Genomic DNA, 21,695 nt, shown 5'->3' with positions numbered 1-21,695 from the left:
GACATAGGGAATAGTGATGTTTTGATCTTGTATGTTTGGGGGGATGGGGGGGAAACAATGGCAGTACCATTAGTCTATACATTTTTCTTGCCATGCAAAGTAATCTGCATGCATAATAGTAAATTTGAATAATTCAAAGATATTGGGAGAGATTTTTAGATGTTATTAAATCAAGAGTGGTATATTAGAGTAAATCAAGACATGACATTAAAACTAACTATTATGTCTGAATTTTTAAGGATACGATTTCTGACTAGTAATTTGAAATGGACTTTTTAAAAAAAAAATAAAAGTAGAGAAGTTGCCAGTAAACGGGGAGGGAACAAACTTAGCTAACTGTTGAGCAAGTTTATAAGTAGAACCACTTATGCTATAAATTATAGGGCATAGGGGAATATTAGATTTGTGGTGTTTAGGTATACTCCATAAATATGGAATGGTTCAACACAAACAGGTTTTATTTTGTTGATGATTTCTTTGGGCCAAGAAGACATGTTTTTCAATAATTTATGGACTTTTCTTTTGAGACATAGTGGTGCCTCAAATAATAATTTGGTAAGTCTGGTGGTAGGTCTCTCTCCACAGCAGACTACATCAAAGTTATCACTATTCCACATATCCAGAGAACATCCAAAAACTAACAAAAATCTTAAAAAAGCACACCCTTTCAACCACATACAGACCATATAAAAAATTATCATCCTTTATCCATTCCACTAAAGACCAGCCTCAGTCTTTAGACCTACCAGGTTTTTATCAGGTTCCTTATAGTAGTAAACTATCCTAATATGGGCAAACAGGCAGGAGAGCCAACATCAGAATTGCTGAACATAAGGACTATGTCCATTTTCATCACTACAGCCACTCAGGACTTGCTGACCCTGCTTTAGAATACACTGGAAGAAAGCCACTCTATTCCATTACAGCAAATATAAATATGAAAAGCTTTTCCTTGAATCTGCTTCTGCTTTATGAAACTGTACCAAATTTGGGAAGCTCTCATCCTCTACACTTCAGCCCAACAGCCAAGGACATCCAAGTTGGCATACTAGAAGACACTATTTAGGACTTGCACAGCTCTTGTATTTTTTATTTTTTTTTTTATTTTATTTCCTATTGATGACAATTTGACTGCTGAAATACTGGAAGTATTAATTAAATTTATTTTAGTTAATACAGTTGTCTGTGTTGTAATTTCCTGTCAACTAGGAGATTGTGCATTTCTTTTTTTTTTTTCTGTTGTAATCCTCTTAATTGATGATAACTGTAGCATTTCACTTATCAGCTTTAGTAATCACAATATTTTTATTCTTATATAACTTTTTTAAAGCAACTATTTCATTCTGTGGTATATTACTTTTAAGTGAGTTAGATTTGATCAGGATGCTAGCTATTCCTAAATTATTGGCTATTGAAGGCGGATGACTATAGATATCCTGCTCTATGTTCATCATAATTTCTAGTTTTGGAACTTGTTTAGGTGTAACAGCAAAGTTATGATCATGAATGAAAGTGTTATGAAGCATTCTTAGTTTCTTCTGTAAGCACCTGTGACGATAAATTGACGACTATGCAATCTCGCTGAAGTTGTGACTGGAGCGTAGTACATTTGCACTGTCGTAGGATTTCAAATTTCTTTAAGTGCTTGCTTTTAACTTTTGTTAATAATATAACTGCTAAGACTCTAAATTAGCCAGTATGAATGCTTCAGAATTTTTTTCATTCTTACATTTGTTGGTTTTCAGTATTTGCACCTTGCTCCAGTCAAGACATATTCAAGTAACATTTTTATGGGCAGTGCTGTTTGTAATTTTCATAAATAATTTTACTGCTAATAGAAGTAAGTGAGAGCAGGTTGGAGGTAAGGTTCTGTTTATTAGAAATACTTTCATTAGCATGAGTTCCACTTATACATTCTTTCTCACCTAGATTTGTCTGCCCTGATGTATATCAGAAATACTCCTGGAATTAATTCTTCTAACATCAACAATTTTCCCTCCATATTTTATCATCTGCTCATTTCTGCCAGTTTGCATCCTACTTCTGTTTCATAGACTTTTTCCATTCATTAAAACAGCTAGTACATGAAAATAATTTGCTTTTACTATTCCACTACAAGGATTATTTTCAGATATCTCTCCATAATGGTTTATAATAGTAGCACTACAAACAAACACCGATATGTGCAGTGTTTCTTTTCAGTTTTGCAATTTTTATCTTCTACTTTCAAATATACTTCATATTTTCTACTTTACTAATAGATTTCCTAAGAAGATTATTGCATTTACTATTTAGAAATAGATACCATATCATATCTAATTCTTCAGAACTCTTCAATCATTAAGTTGAATATTCATGAATTATAAAAAAAAATTGGGTGTTTTTTTGATTCAAGGAACTGCTTTTCACTTTATAACTGCTAACCCTATACATATCCTAAATCTGCCCAGCTTTAGAACATTGTTTTCACATTTCAGGTAGTGGATCAAAAAATCTCTAACAGTTCTTGATTTCATCCAGAAGCAATCTGTTTAATAACTGTTAACTCCCTCTCTTAAAAGCTCACTATGATCACTTTCCTGTTGCCAATCTGTCTCTGTTTTTTCTGTAGACATTTTCATGGTGCTGTTCTGCTGAACTGGCTTCCTAATCATCAAAACGTTTCGCGACTAGTTTTGTAACACATCAACAGATAGCAGCAAAAGGCTGCACGCACAGTCACAGGAAGCATTGACCTTCATAAGTCAGTGTGCCAAAAGACATCATCCTGTGTACATCAGGAGCTGTGCAACTGGTGCTATTCTGACCACGTGCATTACAACAACTGCGATTTCATCATGGACAGCAAGTTAGAACAAAGAGTGAACGTGAAATTCTGCGTGAAACTGGGCAAATCTGCCACAGAGACATCTGACATAATTTGGCAAGTTTAAGGCGATGCTGCAATGAGTCGTTCCAGGTGTTTTGGGTGGCACACGTGCTTCAAGAGTGGAAGAACATCACTGGAAGACGACGAGAGATCAGGAAGACCTTCAACGAGCTCAATCCCTGAAAATGTCAAAACCATTCGGCAACTTGCACATGAGGATCGTCGGAGAACACTCCACAACATTGCTGCCATTGTGTGTGTCATACAGAACAGTTCAGGCAATCCTCACGTGTGATTTGAATATGCGCTGTGTTGCTGCCAAGTTCGTCCCCAGGCTGCTGATCCAGAAACAGAAGGAACACCACTTTGAAGTCTGGCAAGAACTCCGTTAGCGTGCCATGGATGACCCATCCTTCATGTCAAGGATCATTACTGGTGACGAAACTTGGGTGTACGGGTACAACTCTGAGATGAAGCAACAGTCTTCACAATGGAAGAGCCCATCATCTCCACAACCAAAAAAGGCGAGGCAGGGCTGCAGCTCAACCAAGTGCATCGATAATTCGTCCCCAGAGACCAGACCATCAATAGTGAGTTCTACTGCTAGGTTTTAAGGCATCCGAGGGAGGACATTCGGCGAAAATGACCGGATCTGTGGCGTGCGAAAAACTGGATGCTCCACGATGACAATGCACCATATCACCAAGCTCTTCCCACACGTGAGTTTCTCGCCGGAAACAACATGATCTAACTTCTGCACCCACTCTACTTGAAGGATTTGGCTCCTGCGGACTTCGCCCTCTTCCCAAAGATGAAGATCCAGCTTAAAGGTCACTGTTTTGACACCATTGTGGAAATCCAGCACGAATCGCAGAAGGTGCTTGACACACTTCGAAAAGAAGACTTCCAGGACCCATTCCAGAAGTTGCAGGAACGCTGGGAGTGGTGTATCTATGCAAGGGGACTATTTTGAAGGTGATAGTGTGTAAACATAGATAAATAAAGTAATTTTTCGTAAACAGAGCTAGTCTCGAAACTTTTTGATACCACCTCGTACAATTAGATGTAGTTTTCATCTATACATACTAGTTAGTAATCGCTACATATTAAACACTGCTTACATCATTTTATCAGTCAAGTATTATTACATCCACCAACAAGTATTGAATGCAATAATGTAAAACAGATTTTATGTATTCTGTGTTGAATTCACAAAAAAAGTGTTAAATGTAGCTGAGTATAAATGAGCATGACCCTATCTATACCAAATAGTGCCTTCTTTCGTAATTAATTGATTTCACATAGAGGTAACATGATTTTCTTCTCAGAATCACAGATTTATCCTCCTGTGTAACATGCAGGCTAGTCAAAGCCAATAGTTTTTATATAGAATATACTCGCATAACCTAAACAACCAGTAATTCCATCTTCACTTTGTATTGATTATATTTATTAGTGAAAATTAATCATAAGCATGCAGATATGCTTATCAAATCAAGGGAAGATACTTTTACAGCAGAAAATATTTTGTATTAAATTTTATCTTTGATAACATTTTCACAAATGTCAAACTAATAATTTTATTTCATAACTGAAGTTATATTAGTTTAATGCATGACTTGCTGATCTGCACAATATTTTTCATAGCAGAGCAGGAAGGCAGTTGAAAGGCATTTTCAGTAATGCTGAGTGAGTAGAATGCTTTGCCATAGAGAGTGCATTGATCTCAAATGAATTTAAAGAATATCAAGAAGGTGTATTAATAGCTAGGTTGCACTTATATGATGAGATTTTCGACTCTATGAAGGCAAAGTAGTTATATTATTAACAAAAGTTAAAAACAAGCAATTGAAGAAATTTGAAATCCTACAATATCACAAGTGTACTACGCTCCAATCACAACTTCAGTGAGATTGCGGTCATAAATTTATCATCATAGGTACTAAGCCATAAGTTATCATGGCTTTCTCACTTACAGGATTGATAGTGAAAAGTGGGTGGTGATGCTGTAGAAATGTAACTGCAAAAAGATTAAGCAATGTCTTTAACAAAGGCTTCCATACATCAGCAGCAATAAACATGTTCTCTGATAAGAAAGTTGACTTGGTTTCAAATCCTATATAGCAGGGGTGGCCAAATATGCATACTTTTGGAGCCAAAATAATTCCATTAAGATTTAAAAGAGCCGCATCCTTTGACCGATGCGATGGTATGGGAGTAAGTGAGCGTGCACATGGCGAGATTGTAATGAGCTTGTAAGAACTGCTTTGACTAATTACACACCTAATTTTAAGGAGCTTATTAAGAAAATACATACAAGGCCTCTACTAGTAAATAACTAACTAAAATTATTGTTTCAACTTTAAAATTATTTTAATAGTTCAAAGTAAACTTCATTTAATGTGTTTCAAATTAAACTTTTTAATTGCAGTAATTTTTATTAATCCTGTTTTTTTCTCTCTCTTCTCTATTTTCTTCCTCTTCTCTTTTTGTTTATTTTTTCCTGGTAAATTGTGAAGAGCTGTGTGATGCACATCATGTTGTGGCCACCCCTGCTATATAGGATGTGAAGAACTTTATAAGGTCTTTTTAGCTGAAGGTGAGTTAGCTGGGTTTCATACAGAAATGGAAAGGTTTCATCCCAGAAACTCGATTTTTTCATTCTGCAAAGCAAACTGGCCAGAAAATACACAACAGACTATGCAAATAGAATGAACTTCCCTTTTAAAAGCATTAATTAAGTTCATATAAAGCTAAGTTACATGGTTCTTACAAGGCCAAGTTATTATGGATTTCTCACTTAATTATTTTGTTCATTACAATTTGAATAATTTCCAACAACAGTTGGAGGGGGGATATAGCAAAGATTGCAAATACAACTTAGAGAATAACTGCAATGCTGAAATGAACTTTCACATGTAAGGAAGTCATTTTGCCTCTTTACAAGGCTGTGATAAGATCTGGACTATTGTGTGCAGGTTTGGTCTCCTAGTTTCCATTGCGATTCTGATACAGTGGAGAGAGAGATGACAACTGGTGCAGGTATATATGGCCATCCTGAATGAGCCCCCAACTCCCTTGGGGTCTCTGTTAATAGTAATTACTTGAGATTTTTGCAGTCTGAAGATGGTGGTTTATAAGCTACTTAATATTTAGTTTGCTCTCGGTGTTATTTAGCATGATAAAACTTAAGATGAATTAGATCTAGACTAGTTTTAGATGAATAGTTAGCAAACAGGGAAATTAAGATCTTAGACAGAATAAAAAAGATTTAGACAATCTTTCACTGATGATATTTATTTCAAAATTTAAATTTTTTTTAATTAAAAAAATACATATGAGTAAGTGTTTTTGATATATTTAACTGAAAATTCACATTTTTTTAAATCATTTGTTAGAAAAGATGATTGCCTTCTGAATTCATCACTAGTATTAAGCTTCTGAATGGGTCACGAAAAGCAATCCTTAAACTCTCAGTCCTCATTCAATGAAAGAAGTGGATATTTATTAACAGAGTATACCAAAAGGTGCTAATTAGAACAGTAGATCAAAAACTTGAAACCCCTCAAAAATAAAGGATGGCAATGAAAAAAAATGTGTATAATTTTTATATCTATGCTTTTTTTTTTTTATTTCATTTATGGCACATCATATTATAGGTTTGCACATGTTGTCACTAAAAAAAAAATAAATTACATAGTTTATAGTACACTTTATTACAATAATATAAAATATAATCAAACATTATGATTAGTGTACATAACATCATCGAAAATCGAGATAGTTTTGTCATTAAAATAAAATAACACACACTGAGAGGGGATATGAAAGGGTTGTTGGAAGATGTGAGTGAAGAGTGAGAAAGTGAAAATAGCAAGTATATCACCTTGATATGATAAAAATGAATTAAGAAAATAGACTATGATGGCAAATGATTCGATGTGTAGGCTGTGCAGGAGAAATGGATGCGACTTTTTGGATATGAGTGAGTTTAGTTTTTAATTATCTTACATTAGCTACTTAGGTAACACCTTTCGGAATTGTCGGTTATTGCTCGATTAGCTTTTTACATCTCCTGAAGATGCTTTTGATACTTAGACAAAAATTATACTAATAAAATATTTTATGTGAGTTTATTCCAGTATTATAATTTATTTAAATATGCCTACTAAAAAAAAAAAAAAATTAAAGGAGTATACTGAATTCAATGGAATGACATCGGTCGCTGGATGGGAAGAACATCAACAGTGCATGAGGCATTTAAAAAAATACTAAAATGATGCAATATCAGAATGCATCCCAAGAGTTTGAAGAATAAATAGGATAGAAGTCAAATGGATGTATAATCTTATTAAGCAAAAGATTCATAAGAAACAGATGATGCTGAAAGAATACTGTGTGCATAAGGATGATGTCCGGTATGAAAATTATGAGAAAAGAAATTAGCTCTGCAAGCTAAAGAAAGAATGAATATGACAGAATAAATCTAATGAATGCATATAGTCTGAGGGTGACAGATGAAGAGGTTATTCAACTAATGAGCTCATTGCTACCTCTTCACTGAATGAAGAAACTCAGGTGTATAAAGAGGAAGTATTAGAGCACAAACATAAGAATTCAGCAATAGGGACTGGTGAGATATCAGCACAGGTGCTAAAAGTGTTCAGCTGAACTGGCTATTCCTTTGACCAGGCTATATATTTTGAGTCTCAGAGCAGGAAAGATTCCACAGAAATGCAAAGAATATATGGTAATCCCATTGCACAAGAGTGGTGCAAAGATCGATATATCCAACTATTGACCAATCGGTATCTCAGGAGTGGTGGTGAAGATTTTGGAAACATTGGTCAGGGCTCACATTCAGAAATAGGCTGACAGTGAATCTCTACTTTGCAATGAGCAACAAAGGGAAGGTCATGTTTTAGCAACTTGCTCACATTCTATAACAATATTACCATCAAGTTAGACAAGGGGAATGGATACACCAAGATACTTTTGGATTTTGCTAAGGCATTACAGAATACAACATGGAGGACTGTTGCATTAATTGGAGAATAGGAGTTTGGATTACAAAATATTAGCATGGACATGAAAATGTGATTCAATATCAACTGTTTGAATAATAAATAATGAATTGTTTTCACTTTTTGGGTGTTCTAAAACTATCTTTTGTTGAGCTGCAGTTTCATTTTGTTCAGGTATCAAAAGATTTTCAGACTTTTTCTCAAGGTATAATGGTGTTTCTCTTTCAAAAATACTATGTATGGCATTTTTGCTTTGTTCTGTTTCATATGTTTGAACAACAATCTCCTTTAAAGACGATTTTGAATCTAACCATAAACAACTTTGGAGGGAATCAATCAATATTCCTTGATCAACAGTTTCCAATCTATGAGTGGTTATTAAATATGGGTCTGTTTTCAAAGCATCTGCTATGGACAAATTCTACATACCCCTTTGTACAGAAATCTGAACATTATAGTTACATGTACAAAGTAAATGAACTTAATTTTGAAGACTTCTGAGCAATTGCTGCACCTAAAAGTTTCTCAATAGGTAAAGTTAATCCCTGTATTACTTTACTTTCTTTAGAGAAACCACTCGAATTATTTCTACATTCATTCACATTTATATTAGTAGTAGTACCAACAAAGCATTGAGTGGCATTATTTGAATGAGACTTTTCGGCAGATAATGATGGTAATTGCTGTTCGTTGTAGTTGGTGAATTGAGTGGTGGAGACAGAGTTGTAGAGTAGGTGCTCTCCCTCGATGAGTCTTTGGACGTCCTGGAGGTGTCACATAATAATAATAATAATATGAGGATATCTGACTAACAGATATCAAAAAGTGGTATACAGGGGATGCCAGTCTGCAAGATTTAAGGTAACTAGTAGTGTACCACAAAGATCAGTCCTTGGTCCTTTTTTTCAATATATACATTAATGATATTGAAGGATTTGACAGGCAACATACAACTATTTGCTGATGATGCAAAGATAGGTAGGTTAATGAGGAATGCTGCTGATATGTAGTATTTGCAGACTTCACTTGGACTATTATGTGCAGGTCTGGTCTACTGGTTTCTGTTGTGATTCTGATATATTGGAGAGAATGCAAAGGCGAGTGTTAATAATGATACCAGATTATTGAATACTGATTATGAAGACAGATTGAGAATTTGTAGACTGCAGACACTAGCAAACAGGAGAAAGAGGGGTGATATGATTGAAACTTACAAACTTCTAAAAGGGTAATAAAGGATTTTAGCTGATGGAATTTTTCATTTTATGGAGGGTAGGAAAAGGACAAGAGGGCATCCTTGGAAACTGAGAATGAACGTCACTAAAAAACGGGGTGAGGGCTAGATTTTTCTCTCATAGGGTGGTAAGTGATCAGAATGGATTGCCATTGAATGTTGTGTGTGCAAGCAGTGTGAATGAATGCAAGAATAAGTATAATAGCTGGTGCGTGTGGTATGTGGCCTCCCTCGATGAGCCCCTGACTCCCTGGAGGTCTCTCTTAATAATAATAATAAATATATATATATATATATATATATGTGTGTGTGTGTATATATACCCTATCTGGTTCTAACAGGCACTTAAGTGCCCACGACTTTTCCAAATATTCTTGGACTTCGCAACCACAAATGTAACTTGAGGATAAGGTGGTTAGCCCTATGCCTCCTGGTGTGTCCTATGTCTGTAGATGTGTGCATTCATGGGGCCAGTTTGCCTGTTCTGGGGGATGAAAAACCCAAGCTTCCAGGTTAAAAAAAAACCTTACCTGTGTATGGCTAACTCACTTTTCATCGAAAGAGACTTGATAAAGGTTCCTCGCATCACTGATGGGAATTGAACCCAGGTCTTTTGGACCAAAGGGCTTCATCTATACTGACAGAGCTATGGAGGCTCATAAATATATACATGGGGTCCTCGAGTTATGTCGGAGATCCATTCCTAAGGACCGACATAAGGTTATTTTCGATGCAAGTCGGAATTACCATAGCCCAAGTTACTTACCTAACGATTAGGCATATGTTTCCAAAATAGGCCTATCTCATACACATTAAACACTTGTTGAGCACTGTAGCCCCTTATTATCTCAGCCAACCTCTCAGGAAACTCACCAGCTACTTTATCATCACCACTAACAGCATCACCTTACACCTTAAGGCTATGTAAATTGCCCCGAGCCTTAAACCGCATAAACCAACCTTTACTAGCATTAAGCTCTTCACCTGCACTTGTTTCCCCCCCTTTCACTTTTCAATGCCTCAAACAATCTTTTCGCCTTTACTTGAATTAACATGAGGCTAATTGGGATACAGCATTGATGCTGGTCTTCCAGCCAAAGAACAAGAAGCCCCTTTCCATCTCAATCATGAGCCTACTACGTTTTTCATAATCACAGTCAATTTTATGGGCACCAATCCTTTCACGTGTTCAAGGATGCGAATTCTATCCTTGATAATAGTCCTGACTGTGGGACAACTTAAGTTCAACGCATGGCCGATGTTCATTGCCATTTCTCCCTTTTTTTGTCCTTTTAATAATGTCTAATTTCACTTCTAATGTAATGGCTTTCCTTTTCTTCGACACACTGCCATCGGAAGAGTCCGCCTTATGTTTGGGAGCCATACTGAAGGGTAAAAAGTCACAAAAAAAACACGAACGCAAAAGTGAGAGAGCGGATGTAAACAAAGCACGTGGTATCCAAGTGACACCACCTCTCCCAAACAAACGCTGCGTAACGCCCTATTCTTCCGCTATGCTCACAAACAAGTTTGCCCACGACGTTTGAATTTTATGTCGTGCTGCTTCAAGTCAAAATTTATTTTTTAAATTATTTATGGGATTACCGCCATAAAGTTGAAATGACGCATGTCGAGGACCCCCTGTATATATATTATTATTATTATTATTATTAACAAGAAAGATCACCAACCACTCAGAACTATTAGAGTAAAAGTATTTAAAAATAGATAACAGAAAAGATACCGAATAGACAACAGTGATACAGTCAATTTCTTAAGTAAGCTACTCAGATCCAGTGAATGTGCTGGACATGAATAAAGAAAAATAAGAGAGAATAATCTCTAACTCACACAACTTAGAATGCTAATGGACACCATACCTTCTACAGTTAATTAGCAAAATTATCTCCTAGCACCAGGTTGATTTTTAATACAGAACACTTTATGCTATTTAAAAATAAATAAATATAAATCACTGAATTATTCAAGTTCTTATTTAAAAAATCAAGTTTAAAGCATTTATATATAAACAATAAGAAATATAACTCTTTATATTAAGAAAAATAAATAGCAGTATTTTCTAAAGTTAAAAAGTTTTTAAAAAATATGCTTTTATTTTCTACTAAGAAAGGTATAATCAAGGTTTTTTTTTAACAAAAAAAAAAAAAAGGAAACAAGAGGAGAAAAAAAACTAACCTAAAGTCTTTAAGTGATAGCTGAAGTTTTTTTAATGCCTGTTTCCTGCTGATATAAGTGGCAGCTGCACCACTTTCTCCCTAAAAAAATGTATATAATAAAATGTTTATATATCTAAGCATATACTTATAAACTAATAAATTTTTTTCTTCTTATATTATTATTATATTACTATATATATATACACACACACATACACCCTTGCTTAACAGGAGATTTGATTAACGCAGCAAAATTAATTGTGACAATCCCTTTATATACGTGACAAGTTTTAATTAACCCGCCTTTGAATTTACCAAGCAAAAACATGCAAGCCTCGAGGAGTGTTTCCTGGCTGAGAGAAAGAAAGTCATGAGCATGATGACGTCATTCCTTCCATTAAGCATTAAGAGCGGATGTATTACAAGCTCCAATTGTTCTGCTGTATTTACAAATTATGTTCTTAGATAATTTTTCATCCAAAAAATTTACTAATTTTTTAATCCAAATTCTCTTAACGATCTGTGTGAGAATGCGAACGGTTTATTTTTTTCCACCAAATACGACATCATTGCTGCATCCCATGGACACGGGCATCACTGCAACTTTTCAAAGCCTATTTTCTTAAAAAGGCATTCTCAAAGGCAGTAGAAACAACAACAGGAGAAAATGCGATTATGCTCCAAGAATTTTGGAAAAATTTTAACATTAAGCATGCAATTGAAAACATTCATGACTCATAGGAGTTAGAAGACACTTGTCTTCTAGCTGCATGAGAGCTGTTTGGAAAAACCTTTTGCAGAATGCGCTAATGACTTAAGTAGTTTTCAAAATCCTGTGAACAACATGGTTGAAGAAATCTTTGCATTGGTGAAGACCTTGATTTTGATAGTGTTGATGCAGAAGATGTTAAAGAATTATTGGATTCAAATTCAAAAAGATTTCAGTGACAATGATCTTCTTGAAATTGAACAACAACATGCATACGAAGACAACGAACAAATAGAATGTGAAGATGAGGTTCCAAAGGAGATAACAATCAAAAAACTAAATGGAATATTTCGCAGTTTAGAATTGCTTAAGCAGCAAGTAATGGATATGGATCCAGATGTTAATCGCAGAATGCTTTTTTGCTGATGTCTAGAGTCATTTTGCTTGCTATCGTAGAATTTATGCTGATAAGTAAAAAACTAAAACTCTTCAAACGACTCTTGATAACTTTTTTTTGATAAAAAAAAAATGCATTAACTAATGTAGATAAAACCATTTATTAAACATTTACTTTGCATTCATTTTTTATCTTTCCTAAAAGAGTACCATATGAAACGAATTATTAATACAGTAATCGATCATGGACGAATTGTAATTTTTACCATTGATTATTAGATTTGATTAACGCGATTTTGATATCTACGGTAACCTCAAGGGATTAATTAAGTGCGTTAATCAAGGGATTAATTAAGTGCGTTAATCAAGGGATACCTGTGTACACACACAGTAAATGCCGCTTATTGTGATCACTTTTCGATAACAATAACCGGCTGATAACATTAAGCAAAGGATATAAAAAATTGCATCATTTATTTCAATTTATTGTTATAAACAACTTTTTAATAAACTACAACATAAAATTTATTTTAAAAACATTTATCTAGTGTTGTCTGTTGTGTCTTTGAATATAGTAGTTCATGAATAAATTGCTCATACTCGTAATGCCTTTCGAAGTTTGTTGCTCTATGTTGCACACCGCGACGAAGTATTCGTAGAGCTTCTTGCATTGATTGGAGGAGCTTCTAAAATTTGTTCTATACTTGAATTAGATTCACTTTCTTCTATTAGTTTAAAGTTCTCATCGCAAGCAGCTTGACATATTCCTGACACTGTCATTGTAGCCACCACTTCAAGGTGTTATCAACATCCAACCATTCAAATTCTTCTTTTAACATACTCTGGAATTTTATCAAAAATTTCATTTGTAAGATATTACTTGGATTACTGAGGAGTTACCTTCTCAGTAATCTAGGACTTCCTTCCTCTCCTCTCTGCTTCACCCAGAAGACTTAGCACATTCCTTGATTTTCTCTCTTAGATCAGTCCAGATTACTTCTAGGGGGTCTATCAGTATCAATACTGCTGATCTTATTTTCTAGTTCAGCTTGATTTTTCTCTCTGATATCTTTTTTTTTTAGTCCATCAATTCTTAGTTTTCTAGTTGCATTTTCTTTTTTTTTATTCTTTTTAATCTGATTTTTACTTTAATTGTGAGCAGGTTATGGTCACTATTGCAGTCTCCCCAGGATAAGTTTTTGCATTTTTTATTACATTTCTATATCTTGAATTAATTAATATATTATTATTATTACATGCCACCTCCAGGGAGTCCAAAGACTCATCGAGGGAGGGCACCTACTCTACAACTCTCTGTTTCCACCACTCAATCCACCAACTACTATGAACCGCAACTACCATCATCATATACACCAATGCCATCTACCGCCCATCGCCACCACTAGTATTTTTACAGACAATCGCAGACATCCATGCCCATGGCGGGATTCGAACCAGCAGCCTTTTGGGTGGAGAGCAGATACACTAACCACTCGGCCAACCAGGCCGGCAATAAATCTATCTATTTCCTTCTGCCATACAGCTGGGGGGGTAGCTATATGCTATCATACTAGGAAGATGATTATGAGCAAAGTGGTTTCCCGTTGCCTTCCTTGCCATACTATATCCTATGGCTGTATCCTGTGTGTTCACGGGGCCGGTTTGCCAGAGATGTTGTTCAGTTTCTCAACGAAATGTTGCGAATTTCGTATATAAGTATCCGAATTATGGATGTGTGGTTTGAGGAGGCCTGCCAGGTGTTTAGATAACAGATAAGTTGGCGAATTGATTCCATCCACAAATTCGCAACATTTCGTTGAGAAACTGAACAACATCTCTATCTCCAATACGGATTTACTCGCCAGCCTGGATGTTACATCTCTATTCACTAACATCCCTGTGGAGGAAGTCATCAACATTTTAGGAAGTTTACTCCCACAAGACATTACTTCTCTGTTCCGTCATTGTTTAACATCAAACTTTTTCTTATGGAATAAAACCATATATCAGCAATTGACTGGCCTTGCAATGGGTAACCCTCTCTCCATCTTGTGCTGATCTCTTTATGGAGGATTTTGAAATAAAATCTTAACTCAAACAGACCCTAAACCCACAGTATGGTGGAGATACGTAGACGATATCTTTATCATTTGGAACCACACAAAAAAGGACCTGTTCGACTTTCTTAACAAAATCAACTCTCTACACCACGCAATCAAATTCACTCTAGAACTTGAAAAAGATAACCAATTATCATTTCTGGACACTTTAATTAAGAAGCTTCTGAATGGTGGTATCAACCTCTCATTTTACCGCAAACCTACCAATACAGGACGTTATTTACATTTCACTTCCTGCCACCACATTTCTCAGAAACTTAGTATTGTATACATGTTGAAGAACCATGCCTCTCTCCTTACAACAGATCAACGAGACCTCCAGGAAGAACTATCCCTGATATCCACCAACCTTACCATGAATGGATTTTCTCGAAGACTCGTCCATAAGATACTTTTCTCTGAACCCCGACAAAGACAACAAGATGATGTACGTTATATTTCTACCATCGTCATTCCATACTTAGGGACAGTTTCCAATAAGATTGCTAGACTCCTTAGACCACATAAAATAAGAGTGGCCTTTAAACCCACAGAAACGTTTAGACAATTCTTAAGATCTCTAAAGATAGCCATCCTTTCTCCAAATATGCTGGACATACCCTGCTCATGCGGCTTGAATTACATTGGCCAAACTTCAAGGAGCCTTGAAATTAGGCAAAAAGAACACATAGGTGACGTCAATAATAACAGAGAAGAAAAATCGGGGTTAGCTTTTCATTTCTCAAGAACGAACCATACCATAGAGTGGGATAGAAGCAGAATTCCTTACATGGAGGACTTCTGCTCCCGAATTTTTAAGGAGGCCACAACAGTTGCCTGCTGTATACAAAACCTTAACAGGAACCAAGGACTAATCTTGCCCATGATCTGGAAGACCCTTATCAGATCCTTCAACTCACCAGAACTGAATTATAGTGCCAACTATAGAACGTTCCTAAATAACAACAAGTGATATCATCCACGCTGTATGAATGTATTGTACGTGCTCTGTTCTTTGTTTAATATAATTGGAATCGGTTGATTATAGTTTGTAACAGTTTTTTACTTTTTAGTGCCTTACATCAGTTATGTACCCTGAAGATGCCAACAGCCTTAGTTGGTGAAACTGGTTGGTATAACTTAGTTGTTTATTATATGCACTTGATTAATATAATCCCATTAAAAGTCTTACTTAAAGCTCTTTTGAAAGAGCAGTGGATGAGGGTTAAGGAATGTGCTGTCATGCAGAAGTACTTTGTTTTTCAAAGGTATTTGACAGGGTAACACATGACAAGTTGATATTTAAGTTGCAATATATAGGTCTGGATATGAAGTTAGTGGAGCAGAGTCACAGGATTCAGTACTGAGACTATTACTGTTCAATCTTTATGTCAATGATACTGGACACTTGACTGTGAGATATTCAGTTGTTTGCAGATGTGTGACACCTGGGAAGGTTGTTATTAATAGTGCTGATGTTTTGGTTCTTCAAGAGGATCTGAATAAGCTGGAAAAGTGGGATTTACAGCTAAGGTTTTGAAATTTGAGATTAATGATGCTATAATTGTTATATCAACATTTTTATAGGATAATTTCACTATTAGTTATAATATGATCAGTTAGAAATTTGTCCTCTGGTATTTTCCCATATTACTTTATGTTGTATTTTATTATTATTCATATAAAACTGTACCTCAGACTACAGATTTGTTCTACTTTCATTATTTCCCTATTAAATATTTGGCATATACAAGGAATATGCCATAAGTTCAATTCTTTAAATTTCCACACATACAATTATTTTGTCTATTATATTTTGTAGATTATTATTATTATTATCCCAAGACCTCCATGGAGTCAAAGACTCATCTAGGAGGTTCTTTTGTCATACACACAGCTCATCATACCATGCATTAAACACAAATTCTCTGCAGACACCCACACTTCCAGGAAAGGCATTCCAATCATTCACAACTCTGCATGCAAAAAACCTGCTTGTCACACCCTCCTTATACAGCTTACAGGGATGTCCTCTGGTTCTCCCCTGATCTCCCACCATTTGCTCTAAAACCTCTCCAACATTGATCCTATAACAACCCCTTACTAACTTGTAGGTCCTTATCATATCACCCCCTTCCTCCTATCCACTACTCTGTAATTTGCATCTTCTCAAACTTTCCTCATTCGACATTCCAGAGATCAGAAACCTTAGTTATAATATCCTTTATTTTACAGTTTGGTTTCTCTTCTTCCAGACTATATATATACTAAGAATATTTAATACATTTTGATTCTTCCTTCAGTTTTAAATGAAATATTCTACTTGATATATAATGATATTTTTGCACTTGTTCTCTTATATTTTTATGTATTTTTCAACTCCCTTTGATGCTTTTTCTACTGCACTATATATGTTAATATGTAATTAAACACACGCTCACTATGTTGGCTGAGTGGATAGCAGCTCCACTTTTCAACCAATAGGTTATTGATTCACATCCTTATGGACATGGAGGTTTGTTAATGTCTTCAGGAGGAGGATGAATTGCATTATATGGTGCGAGTTCATCATTCCACTTATTGATGAACTCAGGTGACTTGAAAAAATTTCAAAATTAGTCTCTAGGGCAGAGTTCCTGGATTGAATAAATAAAATAAATATATAAAAAAGCCATAAAATACCAATGTACTATAAGTTTACAACCTTTCATGGGTGGAAATCCCATAAAAAATAATAAGTCAATTTGCCGTTTTTTTTGTCTCTAATAATGCACAAATATGAATATTATGATTTTTAGGTTAATTATGTTATATTCCAGGTATGAATTCTCCGTATTCCTGGTCAGTTCCGATACAGCAGTTCGGCCTTTTGATCTTCGGTTTCTTTTAGTAACTGGATAATGCGCTCTGGTGAGCTTCTAACCCAACCAGACAACACATTCAGTATTGGTCAGTATAATGACGCTTGTCGCTTAGGTTTTCTACACAGAACTTCATAGCAGTCAGACATTTCCTAGAAAAAAGTACTGTAATTGAATATGGCTTTATTTTAGCTAATGATCCATAATAGATGAATATGCCTGGTGTCAATGCTGTTAGTGTTAGAGAGAGAGAGCTTTACATGTTTTATTAACATCATCTACTGGAAGTCTTACACATCAAGTATCCACATTACAAGAAACTATGACTGCTTACCTTCTTCTTAGGCTTTCTTGCCATTGCTGATATTTCGTCTTGAAATTCCTCAAGATGTAATATAATACTGCATCTGTAAATGCAGCATTAAACCTTTCAAACTGTAATAGCTTTTTAAAATAGCATACGACTCAAATTTAAGTAATTAATGTTTTCATAAAATCCATGGCCTCGTGCAAATAGAAAATATTAAAATACAACACGTGTTCAGTACGCCATCTACCAAAGGACACATCGGTTACACGAACATTAAATATTAAATAATAAATTAGATGGACAGTAAATATGGTAGAGTTTAAAATTAGGAAAAGCTTAATTATTATTATTATTATTATTATTATTATTATTATTATTATTATTATTTTAATGGTGTCTCAATGGAGTCAAAAGACTCATCGCCGGAGACCCGACATTGACACACTAAACATTATTTACACAATACCTGTCATACCTCTTCTTAAATTCATTCACAGTTGAAGCATTCACAACCAGTTCTGGCAAAGCATTCCACCCATTCACAACCCTCCAAGTAAAAAATCTAGTCCTAATACCCTTGTTAACCACACTCTTACACAATCTCCAGGGATGGCCCCTCGTTCTCTCACATCCTGCACTGGTCTTAAGAATATCATCAGTATCAATCCTCTAAAATCCCTTTAACAATTTAAATACCTCTATCATATCTCCTCTCCTACGTCTATCAGCTAGTTTTTGGAGCCCACAGATCATCAATCTATCCTCATAGGGAACATCCCACAGACCTACAACAATCTTTGTAACCGCCTCTGAATCCTCTCTACCACTTTCGCATCACATCCTGGCGACCAGATCTGTGCACAATAGTCCAAATGCGGCCTTATTAATGCCATATAGAGTTAAAAACATTGTTAATGAAATTAACAATGTTTTTAAATTCTAAAGTGAATAGAATGACAATATTTATTTAACGAAGATCAAAGTAAGTCGGATTAGTCAGTAGAATAGGCAACGCGTGGATCTGAATTTCGAATGACACCAGGAAATTTTGTAAGGCATTTTGAAAAGATTAGTTAGTCTCACACAATAGTAGACAATGATTCACTTTTTTTCTCTGCTATTTTGCAGAGGAAAATTCGAACTCAAATCAGATTGAAATTATACACAATAAAAAAAGGAGAAAGATCAGCTAACATCTTTTATTCCCTAAAAGAGAGAGTAGGCGAGACCAGTTTAGCCCTATCCAACTTTTGGAGGTGAGTGAGAAGTTCAATCGCCAATGGTATCAAATCATAGATAGCTGGCCGAAGAATATCACAAATCATAGACCGATTCCAGGGTTTGTGTAACCAATAATTTGAAGGTAGTGAATTTGTGGCGTGGGTTGCCAAAGGGGGGTTGTGAGTGCTTCGTCTGTGAATGAGTTTACGATGTATGACAGGTATTGCGTGAATAATGGCTAGCGTGTTAATGCAGGGGCTCCCGCGATGTCTTCTGACTCCATAGCGAAACCCGTTATGATAATAATAATAATATATTGATGTTAGGGGACAGGGGAAGGCGGCATTGCCATTAAATTAGTAATATTCTTGGTCCAGCAACCTCTGATAGGCTAACGGTGGATATTGATTGCCCTCAGTGTCCAAAAGATAGGGCTAAAACGTCTTACTACACTCTACGGAAAATAGGAGGGGTTCACAGAATTTTTGATATTTATTTATTTAGGTCTATGCATCTCTTTGCAATTGCATCCACCATGCTAGGTCGCCAGAAGATAGACGACGGTTATAGTCGCCTAGTATAGGTTCAGAGTTAGTGGAGTTCTCGTACGCCAAGTATTAGTTTTATACAGCAACTGAGAACTGCAATCCTACAGCTCAAGAAAAACGACTGTGTAATTCATAATATTTCAGACAATAACCTATGGGGTTATGGTTAAGAACAAAAGTAGCAGCTAATAACGTTACAACATATGTGTGATGGTTAAGAAGGAGATTGGCTGCAAAAATATCTTCACATGTTAGTTAAGGCTAAATAGCCTACTCAATTTATGATAAAAGGCATTAGAGGACTACCTAATATATTTAAAGGGTGGTGCAGAGTTGTACTTTTGTGAATTAGTCAGGTATTGTGTCTGATATTTCATGAAGGTGTGAAATAATAATAAATAAACTTCTGAGGTGAGTCTTGACTTCAAATAAGACTCATTATAATAATATTTAACACTGATCCATAGCATTACAAATTTTTGAGATACTCAAAACGGAAATTTATAAAATATAAATAAAAATGCATCATCTAGGACCTTTTTTTTTTTTTTTTTTTTGAAAAGGAATAAGATAAGATGTTTTGGAATTAATTCACTGTTGAAAATTGAGGGAAGAAAAGTTGATGCTTTCCCTTAGCAATGGAAGAGCACTAGCTTACGATTAAATTACAATAGTAGATTAGATTATGAAATCTAAATAAATGGTGTCTACTGATGACCTTAGAAACACAGGGGAAGGCGTACGGTGTGCAACTGCCGCGATCCCGTAATGTTTAATCATAATTTATATCGCAAACAGTCTAAATTCAATAGTCATTTTAGTTCAATGCAGAGTTAAAGAACCTAGTTTATGTAAGTAAAACAAAAATGACGCCTTTTTGAGCATCAAATATCGAATAATTTGTCAGCGGGAAGCAAAAATATAGTGCCTAGAAACGTTCTACTGGGAGACCAGAATCAATCCTAAAATGGACTTGCTTCTATATGTAAAAACATTCACAAAATGCCAGAAATCAGTATTAGAAACATTGCCAAAAGACTAATTATATCGCAAACAGTCTAAATTCAATACTCATTTTAGTTCAATGCAGAGTTAAAGCACCTAGTTTATGTAAGTAAAACAAAAATGACGCCTTTTTGAGCATCAAATATCGAATAATTTGTCGGCGGGAAGCAAAAATATAGTGCCTAGAAACGTTCTACTGGGAGACCAGAATCAATCCTAAAATGGACTTGCTTCTATATGTAAAAACATTGACAAAATGCCAGAAATCAGTATTAAAAACATTGCCAAAAGACTAAATGCTTGTTGTTGAACTTTTCAAGATAAAGCTACCCATACAAGTTATCTATTCTACACACTGCTATCATAATTAAACTTAGACTGTCATAAGCACGATAAATGAAAGAGAAATTTAATACAGAATAAAATGAGATTATTCAATAATTATTATTTGCAGGCCTCAGTTGACGTAAAAAAACTCTAAAAAAACGTTAATGCCAACAGTAACGCGTCTAATTGTCACTAATCATCACACATAACAAATCTAAACCAAGCAATCAGCATAATAACACCATTCTAGATGAAAGAAACTGCAATTCATTCGTATGAGGAACGTCGTCTGATGGAATAAAAAGGGCCCGATAATCTCCTGCGTCCATCCAGAAACAATTCAACAATAAAATTTAATTAAATTACTATACAGTAAGGAATTTAAGGTTTTAAATTCATGACTAAAGGATTTATGATTATATAATTATATCCTTAGTTCATCCACAGTACAGAATATACTATAGGTCTCCAATTAACTTTCGTAGGTGGAAGAAAGCAAAAACATAGAAAGGAAAAACAATGTTGTCATATGTCCAAAAAACATAACCTCCATTCAAACGAACACGTCACATGTTTTGCACCTAATCGTTTTAATTTATATTCCAATTGTAGAATAGGCACCTTTCCATCTGTGAATTCTAGAGTTTAAACATTTACACTAACTACCCAATTTATTTGCTCACTTTTCTAGACTATTCAAATCCTCGTAAAGAGCCCCTACATTAGCACGATTCCTTGTAATGCTGATGTTTTCTATTATTCACTAAGAACTGATTATCTTCTTAGACTCCATTAAAAATAAATTAAAAGATACATCCTCTAACGCCTTTTATTCTCCAAAGGGGATAGCCAGTGCTCGTTTAGCTCCAGCAAACTATTTGAAGTTACTGTTAATGAGACTAAATAAACAACAAA

The 21,695-nt window shown here is 35.1% G+C and overlaps 1 protein-coding gene across 1 annotated transcript in view; it reads right to left on the bottom strand.

Moving 5' to 3' along the window:
• Positions 1 to 17,903, bottom strand: part of LOC150095644 (pescadillo homolog) — a 136,418-nt gene extending 118,515 nt beyond the window's left edge. Inside the window, exons 1-2 of the mRNA XM_090409919.1 lie at positions 17,704 to 17,903; positions 11,324 to 11,403 (exon numbers count right to left, since the gene is read on the bottom strand). Coding sequence (XP_090266045.1) covers positions 11,324 to 11,403; positions 17,704 to 17,727 — 104 coding nt within the window. The 5' untranslated portion in view covers positions 17,728 to 17,903. The remainder of the gene's footprint in view (positions 1 to 11,323; positions 11,404 to 17,703) is intronic.
• Between the last annotated feature and the right edge of the window lie 3,792 nt (positions 17,904 to 21,695).

This window comes from Typopeltis vanoorti, chromosome 20 (assembly GCF_054136105.1).
Source record: "Typopeltis vanoorti isolate ZY-2024b chromosome 20, IOZ_Tvanoo_1.0, whole genome shotgun sequence".
NCBI lineage: Eukaryota > Metazoa > Arthropoda > Arachnida > Uropygi > Thelyphonidae > Typopeltis > Typopeltis vanoorti.
The sequence above is the reverse complement of the archived record's forward strand: the minus strand, read 5'-3'. Positions and strand labels throughout refer to the sequence as shown.